The sequence below is a fragment of the Oryzias melastigma genome, unplaced genomic scaffold (assembly GCF_002922805.2).
Source record: "Oryzias melastigma strain HK-1 unplaced genomic scaffold, ASM292280v2 sc00277, whole genome shotgun sequence".
NCBI lineage: Eukaryota > Metazoa > Chordata > Actinopteri > Beloniformes > Adrianichthyidae > Oryzias > Oryzias melastigma.
Window position 1 is genome coordinate 147657 of NW_023416901.1, and position 10962 is coordinate 158618.

At 43.9% G+C, this 10962-nt stretch overlaps 1 protein-coding gene across 1 annotated transcript in view; it reads right to left on the minus strand.

Moving 5' to 3' along the window:
- Nucleotides 1–3369, minus strand: part of angpt4 (angiopoietin 4) — a 70987-nt gene extending 67618 nt beyond the window's left edge. Inside the window, exon 1 of the mRNA XM_024265162.2 lies at nt 2586–3369. Within this exon, the coding sequence (XP_024120930.1) occupies nt 2586–2921 (336 nt within the window). The 5' untranslated portion in view covers nt 2922–3369. The remainder of the gene's footprint in view (nt 1–2585) is intronic.
- Nucleotides 3370–10962: the final 7593 nt, after the last annotated feature.

Consider the following 10962-nt stretch of genomic DNA (forward strand, 5'->3'; position numbering starts at 1 on the left):
ATTTTGTTGAATTAAAGTCTGAGGTCTGAAGAAGCACTTCTGCAGGAGCTGCAGGTCTAACCCGTCAGTGAGGATGATGCGGTCGACTCGCTGCTCTGAAAGGATCACGAACCTGAACAGTGAGGAGTTCAGGAAACCCACACTGATCAAGAAAAAATAAAATAAAATGATCTGGAGGGCCGGATAGAATTACCCAGAAGGGCAGATCCGGCCCCGGGCCTTGACTTTGAAACATGTGATCTAGATCCACCTTGATCAGGACAGTTAACCCTATAACACCTGCGGTGCCGACGGTGACGCTTCAACACAAAATCTTTAACATACTCCAAATTTTCAATTGTTAACACAATAATTTCAGCAGATCGTGAAGCAGAAAAGCGACGCTAGAAAACCGGCGCTTTTCTCCTTCTCTCCTTTCTAATTAGAAAATTACATGATGTGTGGAGCTGAGCAGACAGATACAGAAGATCCTGGAAAATGTTCAGTTAGTGGTTCAGATAGCCTCATCGCTCTGAGAGGTCCAGAAAGCCTCGCTGAGCGGGTCTTGGCGCCACATGCCAGGAAAACGCTCAGAGATGTTGAAGCTTGGCTGAACGGCAGAAAAACGCTCTGATTGCTTCAAGATCCAGTCGGGTCGTGCTTGAAGAGAAATGAGCTGCACGGTCAATTTGCCAGAAGAGAAAACATGTATGATTGCCTTTATTGCTGCTATGGATAAAGACTGCTCCATTACTCGCTCTGTTATGCTTTCATTTCAATCCCATTAAAACTGTTTTTCCAAATCAGATGAACGTAAAGATTTTCTGCATCTTCTCAGATTGTGAAAACAACATGTGTTTGGTTCAAGAAAATAATTCTGTCTCTTTTGTTTTGGGGTCAAAGCGTGAGGCAGAAGTCGCCGCTTGTTCTGGGCCAGCATGGAGAGTGGGCGTGTCCTGTGAGCGGCGAGCGTGGCTCAGCCTCGACGCTTCGGTCGATCAAAGGAGAAGCAGTCCAGCTGGTCTGTTGTGTTTAGTTTCTACAAAAATTCACAAAGAGTTTGATGGGATTTAATTCAGAAAAACAACAACAAATCAGAGTCTGGAAGCAGCAGAAAAGATGGAAGATCTACCCACTTCAATGCTAAAAAGAAAGTAAAATATTCAAAAACCTAAAAAATGATACAATCAATGCCAACACTGTCATCTGCAAAACAGCCTGAGCTCACAGCATTGCTTTGAATCTGTTTATTCTGTAGCTTTCTGTGCATTTACATCATGAGGAATCCTCAGTGACAGAACGGCGAGGTCACCGGGGTCACTCAATAATTCTGAAACTTTCTCATAAACCTTCTCTATCTTACAACTCTGTGCCTTCACGTCAAAAGAGGATTTTCTTCATTCTAAAGTAACTTTTTTCTATTCAAATGTCTGAAGCTGGATTGGAATTGTGTTGTTTTACACAGCATGTCCTGTAATGGAGAATCAAAGAGTTTCTGTACAGAGCATCAGTTTATGGAATGATCCAGAGAAATCAAGAAAAGAGTCAAATTCAATTATTACATTTCTAAAAACTGGAAAAAAAACAAGCGCTCAGACAACATGAACTATAAGGATGTTGGGAACGGATTAAATTAGAAAAAGTTATGAGGTATTTGATGGTTTTTGTTTGTTTTATTTTTATTTTGTTTGTCAGCCTTTATCAGCCTTTGCACCGATGTGATGTATTTGAATTACAAAGAGATCTGTTTAGTTAAAATAGTTTGATTGGTTTAGTTAAATGGGGCGGGGATAATACGTTTTCCTCTTTCGGTCTCTTTTCATTTTCACCAAAGACTAGAATATTTTGTCATTTATTGTTGTGTGCTATGAATCTGAAATAAATAGATGATAAGAGCAATAAACGTTGAACCGGTCAATAGTTTGGAGTTTGGATCATGTTCCTTTCTGCAGCATAAAGAATCTGTGAAGTTCTGAGGGAGAAATTGAAGAAGTTCTTTCTGAAATACCTCTGAAGAACAGGATGATAAGAGCCGCTCTTCGTCATTGTTCTCTGTGTGCAAAAGGAAAGCTTGTGGTCGATGGAGCCACTCTGGCATGAACCTGTGGATCGATGCTCAGGCGAGCAGCCGCGTCTGCGCAGCCACAGCAGTGGAGGCAGCGCAGCTGCAGCAGATGTCATAACGCTGCTTCACGTCGAGACAAGAGCAGAGGCCACAGAAGTGTGGCTGATGCACGGCTAAACATTTACCCCGATCCATACTATGGATTTGAGCGGGAGCTGTTTGCAGAGAAGATGTGAGATCATGGAGAAAGTCTGTTTGCGCAGCACATTCAGCGCTCCACTGAAAGTGCAGATGAGTTTGGAAAGAACAATAGTTTGTTAGGAAAACAGCAGGAAACTCGCTGATTGAAACCAGCTGCCACTCTCTGTCCTCAAAGCTAAGAAGAAACCGCTGAATGTCAGAACCATCCGGAACAGCTGAGCTCTCTTCACACATTTACAGCTTTTTTGGTTCTGGATGTTTAGAAAACAGTTTCCTTCAGCAGCTCATGGAAACACCTGAACCTGAGCCTGCTGTCAGGACAGGGGGCGGAGCCTCTTACCTTCTGCAGCCACAGCGTGTTGTTCTGCATGATGCTCTCCAGGTGCTGCAGCTTCTGGGCGGACCACTCTCCGTCCACGGGCGGCGAGTCTCTCTGTGCAACACTCCCATGCTGCTCCGCCTGCGCAGGTGGCCCCCCGCCCTGACACCCGTCCAGCTCCGGCAGGAGGAAGGTGTAGCTGCAGTGGCCGTGCTGGATGCGATGCAACCTCCTCCTCTTCTCTGAGCTCCCTCTTCGCTGGCTCCTTCCTGCTCCTCCTCGCTCTGCGGCGGCTGCAGGAGTGAGGAGCGCCAGACTGCACAGCAGCAGGAGCAGCGCCGGGCTGAGGCCCCTCATGGCACGCTCTCCTCCGCAGGACCAACCGGTTCTCAGGGCTCAGAAGGTCAGAAGAAGATGCTGTCACTGACCTCCCTGGTCTTAGGAGGAGCAGGACTCAGGAGTCTTTGGACCCATCAGGGGACAGACGCTGGAATCGCTTTATGATTCCTAAAGACGCCGTTTAAATTAAACCAGAGACACCAGAGGGACTCCAGCTCCCCCCTCACTGAAGAGGAAGATGCTCATGTCACTGCTCAGTCAAGTGTAGGTTCTCCTCCTCCTCCTCCTTCTTAGTTTGATCCAGTTATTAGGAACAGATCCAGAAAAAAGCAAGCAGAATCAGAACCGATGATTCTTTTTCCTCTGAAAGTCCAAACAAAAAGAAAACTCAAAGAAGAAAGATTTCTCTGGTCTCTCCAGCTTCACAAGTGACCGAAAAAATCACTTCTGCCTTTCTTATCTGGGTCTGGAGGAGAAAAGGAGGAAGGGACAGGAGAAGGGGGGTAAGGGGAGGAGAGAAAGGACAGGGAAGAAGAGGGAGGAGTGGAGGAGCGGAGACCTGAGGGAGGTCTGTTCGAGTGCCCTCTCTGTTTGCAGGCTGAGACAAAAAGAGAGGAGGAAGGAAGGGATGAAGTCATGAGAAAGAGGGAGAGAAGGAGAGGATTAGCTGCTGCCAGAAGGAGAAGAGGAGGAGAAGTGAAGGAGGAGAAGTGAAGGAGGAAGAGAACAGAACTGACTTGCTGACTGTTCTTCAGCTGATCTGGTTCTTCTGACTGAACGTTCGCTACTGTTTGTGTTGAAACACATCAGTGCTGCTGGGGGGGGGGCAGATGTGTCTCTGACTGAATGCACCTCCTCACTGCTCCTTCTGGAGGAGGTGAGGATCAGTTCCACACAGTCCAGATTCTGGATCTCCATTCAGAGACTGGGATCCTTCCCGCTGCTCTCTGCGTCTCCTTTCTTCAGACAGACTCCTGTTTCCTGCTCAGCCTGACCTCCTCCTCCTCCTCCTCTTTCTGCTGCCGCGTGCGTCCTCCTTTTGGCAGGCAGGGCCGCTCACGTGACGTTGGCCAATTGGTCCTGCGGGGGGAGCAGAGGTTACACGGTGACTGGCTTCTGCCCCCACCACAGATTGTTCTCATGGGAACGAGGAGGACGCCGGCTCGCCAAAGAGAGCGTTCTCTGTGGAAATACTGGACCCAGGTTCGGTCCAAAACCAGGCCGGTACTTTTCAGATTGGGGATCACATTTCTCTAACTTCAGAACCAAAAGTTTGATCCGAACTGATGAACAGAAACAGCTTCATCAGTGATAGTCCATATAGCCTGATCATCGGTGGACGTGAGCGAACGTCAGCCGAGGATGTTCTCTGCAGATGGAGACGTTTTCTTCTTCCCGATGAGCCGAGCACAAAACCAGAGAATCTTCAGATGCACGTTTTCATCAGCAGACGCATTCACTTCACATATCTTTATTTATAAAACACAGATTGACGGACAAAACGATTTCAAGGAGAAATAAAAGCAGACAGAGCAGCTTTACTGTGTGAGTCTCTCTACACATTAAAGATTATTTTAAGATCATTCAAATGGAGGACGGTTGAAGTAATCCCCAGACTGAAGAGAAAAATTCTGAATGGAAGAATAAGAAGGAATCTCTGTACTCTGGGTTGGAACCTCCCATTGTTAGTCCAGAACAGATCTCCAAGTCTTCTCAGATGAAGACTCATGTTTGCTGTTTGGCTCTCCTCCTGTTACCATGACGACTGATGTAGTGTTTGTGGGACTGTGGTCTAAAAAATAGGAATTGTGTCGCCTGTTAACCTTAACAAGTTTTTTCTCCTTTTCAGAGATGATGGACCGTGATGAAGAGGTTCTGCTGGTCAGCATCTGCTCCGGATCACCGGCAGTCTCACACTGATGAGGAGTGTAAACGTGTTCATTGATCCTCACCTCTCCTTCATGGGTTAAGTGGAGGGGGTTGTGATGGTTCCAGTTGTTTCTTATTCTGTCTGTTTTCTTTATAGGAGTTGATATTTTCTGAGAAACACATGTCTTTTGTTGTCTGTTTTTTTTCTTGTGGAGGGGGCCAGACAATTATTGGAGCCCATAAAGCAGGAGTGTCAAACTCAATCACACAAGGGGCCAAAATCCAAAACACCCCTTAGATCGCGGGCTGAACAGGATAAACATTTATAGAACACAATAAAACTACATTTAACATTTAAACTGTAACGTTTTAACATAATTATGAACTAGATATATAGTATTACCTGTGATGATGTTGGTGTGAATGCTGTAAGATGAATTTGGTCGCTGAAGATGCTGAAATTGATAGTTAAAAACACTAAAGCTGTCAGCTGAAAACCCTGAAGCCACCTAAAATATTGACTAAATGCCAAATTAGCCTAAAAATCTAAAAAAAAAACAAAACAAAACAAAAAAAAACTTATTACAGTCGAAACAGCTAGCATGTAGCTGAAAATAGCTAAACTCCAAAATATCCTAAAAAACTGAAAAAAGCCTAAATTAGCCAAAACAGCCTCCGTGTAAATATTAGCTAAACTCTGAAATAGCCTAAGAAATCTTAGTAAATGTCAAAATAGACCAAAAAGCTAGCAGAATGACAATTTTTAAAACTTTAAAACCGTAAATGTGTTAAATAATTATGAATAATAAACAGGCAGGAATATTATTCCACAATAAATCAACTTAAACATTAAATAACTTTTAATATTTTACTCTCCAGAAATTTTTTTTGGTCAAAATTATATAAGCTATAAATGAGCACAAGATAACATCGGGTCATTAATAACTATAAAATAAAATGATCTGGAGGGCCGGATGTGATTGTCCGGAGGGCCGGATCCGGCCCCCGGGCCTTGACTTTGTCACATGCACCATAAAAAGTGCAGGAGCTCTATGTGAAGAGAGGCTGAAGAGGTAGAGAACAGAAGTGAGTTGTGCAGGCGATGAGGGCTTCTGTCAAATACAGAAATGTGGTTCCTGAACTTTCTGGATTCCGCACTGGTCACATGACTCCGTGTTCTGCCAGCAGCCCGATGCTCCAGAATTTATTTCTGCAGACAGGATGAAATGATCACTTCCAAACCAACATTTCTGTAATGCTGTTGTTTTGTATTGTGATTTGTGGCCTTTGTGAACTCAGCAGGATTTTTGGTTTGAATATGTGGTTCCAACTTAACTTTTATGTGTAAATAACGTATGGAGGTGGTGGGGGGTGGGGGGTCTGTTTCCATTTATGGTTGAAATTAAAATCAGGCACAATTTCTGAGATCTGAAAAACAAGTCAATACGGTTTGCGATGCTGCAGGTGAAGGCGTCGCTCCTGGAAGCTTCTGTCCAGCATCAGGAAGGTCTCTGTGAGCTGATGGAGGTCGGCTCCTCTCCTCCAGAACTGAGCCACATACTGGGAGCGAAGGTCAGAGAGCTCGCTCAAATGACTTTTCTGTAATCCTGGTTTCCAAACCGTTCTGAAAACCCTGTTGTTTTTGGAAGCGGTTCAGTAAAATGTTTTCATTAGCTGTACAAAGGAGACATGGACCTTCAAGAGAGCGATTCCTTCTGGAGCGAGGAGCTTCATAATAACCAGGTTTCTACGTCTGGTTTCATATCTCTGCTCCTCAACAGAACCAGAACAGTCTTGTTGTTGACTGACAATTCTGCTTTTTTCTGTTTGTCAGTCCACTCTGTTTGGTCTCCAGGGCAACAAGTCCTGACCAGAGCAGTTTAAACCAGGAGTCTCCAAACTTTTCCTTGTGAGGGCCACATAACTGTTTTCTTCTCTGATGGGGGGCCGGGGTCAGTTTATAGGCATACAGAAAAAGTGCAACAATCACAGCCTAAACATAAACATTTATGGTTTTCCAGAAAGCCACACATAGACAAATTTTAAATAATTAATTTCTGTAATCTTCACAGAAAAAAATAACACTAAAACATTTTAAAAACTAGAAAAGTTGCCTGCAATAATGCTAGTGTGAATGCCTACATGATTAAAGTAGTCACTGAAGATGCTGCAGCGTTTTTAGTGAAAATGGTGATGCAGTTTACATTAATTGCTGAACATGGAAAAGCTATTTGCAAAATGCTAAATTTGCAAAAAGTCTGGAAATGTTGTTAAAGTACTATAAAGGAGCGCTGGAGTTTATCTAAATTTCTGAAAAATCTTTAGTAACTGGCGTATACTTGTATAGCGCTTTCTACCCTCCTTTGAGGGCCTAAAGCGCTGCACAGTCACAGACCCATTCACCCATCCACACACACATTCATACACTGGTGGTGGCTCCACTGCCGAACACTGGCGCCAACCTCCCACCAGAGGCAATTCGGGGTTCAGTGTCTTGCCCAAGGACACTTCGACACATGGGCGGGCAAGGCGGAGTCGAACCTGCTCACTTCTGATCAGGAGTCGACCGCCCTACCACTGCACCACAGTCGCCCTCAGCAATTTAGCGATTTTTAGTAAAATCGCTGAAAATCTTTAATAGATGTCAGTTTTGCAAAAAACATTTAGTGTCTTGTTTAACTACTAGCTAAACTCCAAAAGAGCCTAAAATTCCTCAGTAAACTAAGCTAGTCAAGAATGTTAGCCTGTTGCTAAAACAGAAGCTAAACTCTAAATTAGCATAAAAAACCCCAGTAGATAACAAATTAGCCAGAGCGTTAGCATGTTACACGTGATCAAAGAGCACAAACGCTGGAGCTCCGTGTTGACGGGTGAAACCAATAAATATTTGATCCTCTCCCGTCATAGTTCAGACTGCAGAAGGGTGGAATAAAAAGTCATGTTTTATGTGACTAAAAAACAATTATGCGTCTCTGATTGTGTTTGGGGGGCCGGGCCAAATGTGGGGGAGGGCCGGATCCGGCCCGCGGGCCACAGTTTGGAGTCCCCTGGTTCAAACCAAAAAAAGGGCTCTGATGATGAGGACGAACCTGCAGGACTGCAGGTTTAGGAGAGGAAGGCTTGACGGAGGTGAAATCATCTGCACGGTTCCGTCTTCTTCCTGCTTCACTTCTGGACTCTGGAACAGATGAGAACATCGTGTCCTCCAGGATCCTCGTGGTTTCTGGTCTCGGAGCAGATATCAGAAAACTGGAGGGCATGTGAGTCACGGAGGCCTTTCACCTTCCTCTGTGGGAACGGCCGGCGAGGAGGAAGAGCTTTTTATTTTAGGATTTCATTTTGTCCTTTTCTAAACTCACTGTTGGGTTTGTGCATCAGACTTTGTCCAGATCACATGACGGCGTCTGAATACTGTTTTATATTTGATGTTCTTCTTTCAGATCAGGAGCAGAACCGCTGAGCTCATGAGTTCTGTGCTTCATGTACGATAGAAAAAAAATGTTTATTACTTAGATGCTTCTTTCATTGGATTTGTTCCCTCATTCATGTCATAAAGGGACATGAATGTGACAAACAAACGGTTGGAGCTGCTTAAAGAAACATCTTCAATCAAACTGACGGAGCAGAGAGGAGACGATGCTGAGAGATGAGGAGCAGTGAGGGGCCGAGGAGGCCAGGAGGTGCCGAGGAAGACACATTCAAACAAACAGAGCTGAAGGAGAAAGGAGAGGACTTCCTGTGGGGGGGCTGAGACGAGCGGTCAGAATGAGAACGGCGTCTCAGCTCCAGGATGAAGTCTGCTGTCGTCTGTGTGGAAACTGGAATTCTGCTCTGGATTCACGTTGATAAAATAAACAGAAAAAAGTATTTTCCAAAAGTCTGAAGAAAATCAGAGAGTTTTGCTGCTTTCTGATTCAAATATTTTCTATTGTTTATTTTTTATTGCACAAGGAGAGCAAATGAAAGCAGTTTCCCACATGTTCAGATGTGAAACCAGAAGAAACCAAACGTCTGAACATGATTGGAATTTTGACGTGAAGGAAAAAAACAAATCTGTACATTTTAATCACAAGTCTGCACTGTAAAAATGGATCAATGAACAAGAGCTCTGTCCTTTGTTACAATTCAATATATATGTTTCACCAAATTAGATTTTTGAATTGAGTAAACCATCAACTTGAAATGTTAATTTTATAAAGACCAATAATTTTAAATGTTACTAATTGCAGAACTTTCAATTGATCCAGTGGTTCACTTTTTACAGTCTGACCTGAGTCCTGGGTGGGTTGTTAGCCCTCCGCAGGATAGTCGGACAGTGGGGGTGCCACAGGTCTATGTTTGTCTGGAACCTCGCCAGAGACCGGCTCACCAAGGGTGACCATACCAGGAGCGAGCTCCAGATGGTGTTGCTCCTCAGTTCACTCAATTCTTCTGGCCACGACAAGGTCAGAACTGGACAAAAAACAAATGTATGCACATTGGGGATGGCACAGACCCCGCCTCCTCAGCTTGGCCATTCTTTCATCAAGCGTGTGAAGTTTTGCATACCTGGGCTCCATAGTGATGGCTAACGGTGACCTAGAACCAGAGATCACCGGCAGAAGGGCGCTGGCAGCAACAGCTCTGCAATCTCTCAGAAAACCACTTTGGCAGCATCAAAACATCACACGAGACACAGCTCCAGATCTACAACTCAGCAGTATTCTCCATCCTGCTTTATTGGTCAGAGACATGGCCTTAAGCAAGAGCTCAGCCAAAAGAATAGATGGCTTTGACAGCCGGGCTCTCAGGACCATCGAACATTAAGTGGCCCCAACCAGGGGCGCCACTAGGGAAGTGGGGCCCCAAAGACACAGTGGTGGTTAGGACAGGGACTCGAACCTGTGACTAACCGACCGGTGGACATTTCTAAGTGAGCCAAAGTCTCTCCATTCTGATCTAAACAGACATTTCTGTCAGGGCTCTGCCACTCCCGACATACTCTCTACCAGAAAGTGGTCATCTTCACCAGCTCTCCAGCACACTCCTCACTTTAAGTCAGCCTGCCTGCCAGCTCTGCCTTTCGACTCACTCCCTCTATCCACCTACTGGCCTGACTGGATCCTGCTCCTCTGCATCACCTGCCCAGCCTGAGAGTGAGTAGTCAGAAAACTCATTCTCCGTTCATCCTGCTGTGGCTAAATCTGGTTGTTCACTCTGTGTCCCTCCCCCAGTGTGAAGACTCAAGGTTTGTTCCTGTATCAACATCCAGAAAATAAACCTGTTACCTCTGTAGTTTTTGCATCTTGGGGTTCCATTTCCACCTGTCAGTTAATCTGACAATTTCAGCCTGAAGGATGCTGGGAGTTTAGTAAAGTTTAGCAGTAACTCAACATTTTCTGGTTTTTATTCATTGATATTTTCCTAGGCAAAACATTTTTTTATTGATGGTTTTTGTAAAAAAAAAAAGTTTGGAGTCTCCAAATGCACTTTCTATATTTTTGACAATAGGATCAACTAGGATCACATCATGACATTTAAGGAAACAACTTGATTTGATTTATTAGTGTATTTCTAGCAATACAATTAATAGAATAATATAAAATACAAAACAGATATATCAAAACCTTTTCAGAAATCTAATAATGCATTTATCAGAAAATAAGGAAAAATTAACAAAGATAAAATACAGTGTAATTAGGCTCAATTATAACTTTTTTGCAGTAATGCATGCAGTACACATATGTCATATTAGATTCATTAAATATATTATTCAGCTAACTCAAGAGTTTGCTTACTTGAAAGGGAAAAAAGCAAACTTATTTAAGCCCAACCACATTTTAACAGGTTTAACTTTAACAGATTAACAATTAACAACAGTACTCAAAACTATTTAGTTTCAATCTTTTTTTTCTTTATATTTTTTAACTCATTTTAAATTTGTTCTCAAATTTGAACATATATCAACCAGTTATCAAAAGTTGATTATTTGAACTGTGATGATGCTAATGAATAAACGTCTGACTTTGCAGGACTGCTGACCCGGTTTAGGGTCAGGATTTGTCCTCAGACTCGTCTCCATGGTAACCAAGGGAGCAGGGAAGGAGTCTGTGTGTGCAGCGGTAAAACGTGCACGCCACTCCCCACATCCACGAGGCTCTGGGCACAGAGGCTCCTCCTTCTGCATCCTGGTTTTTATTGGTCGTAAAAT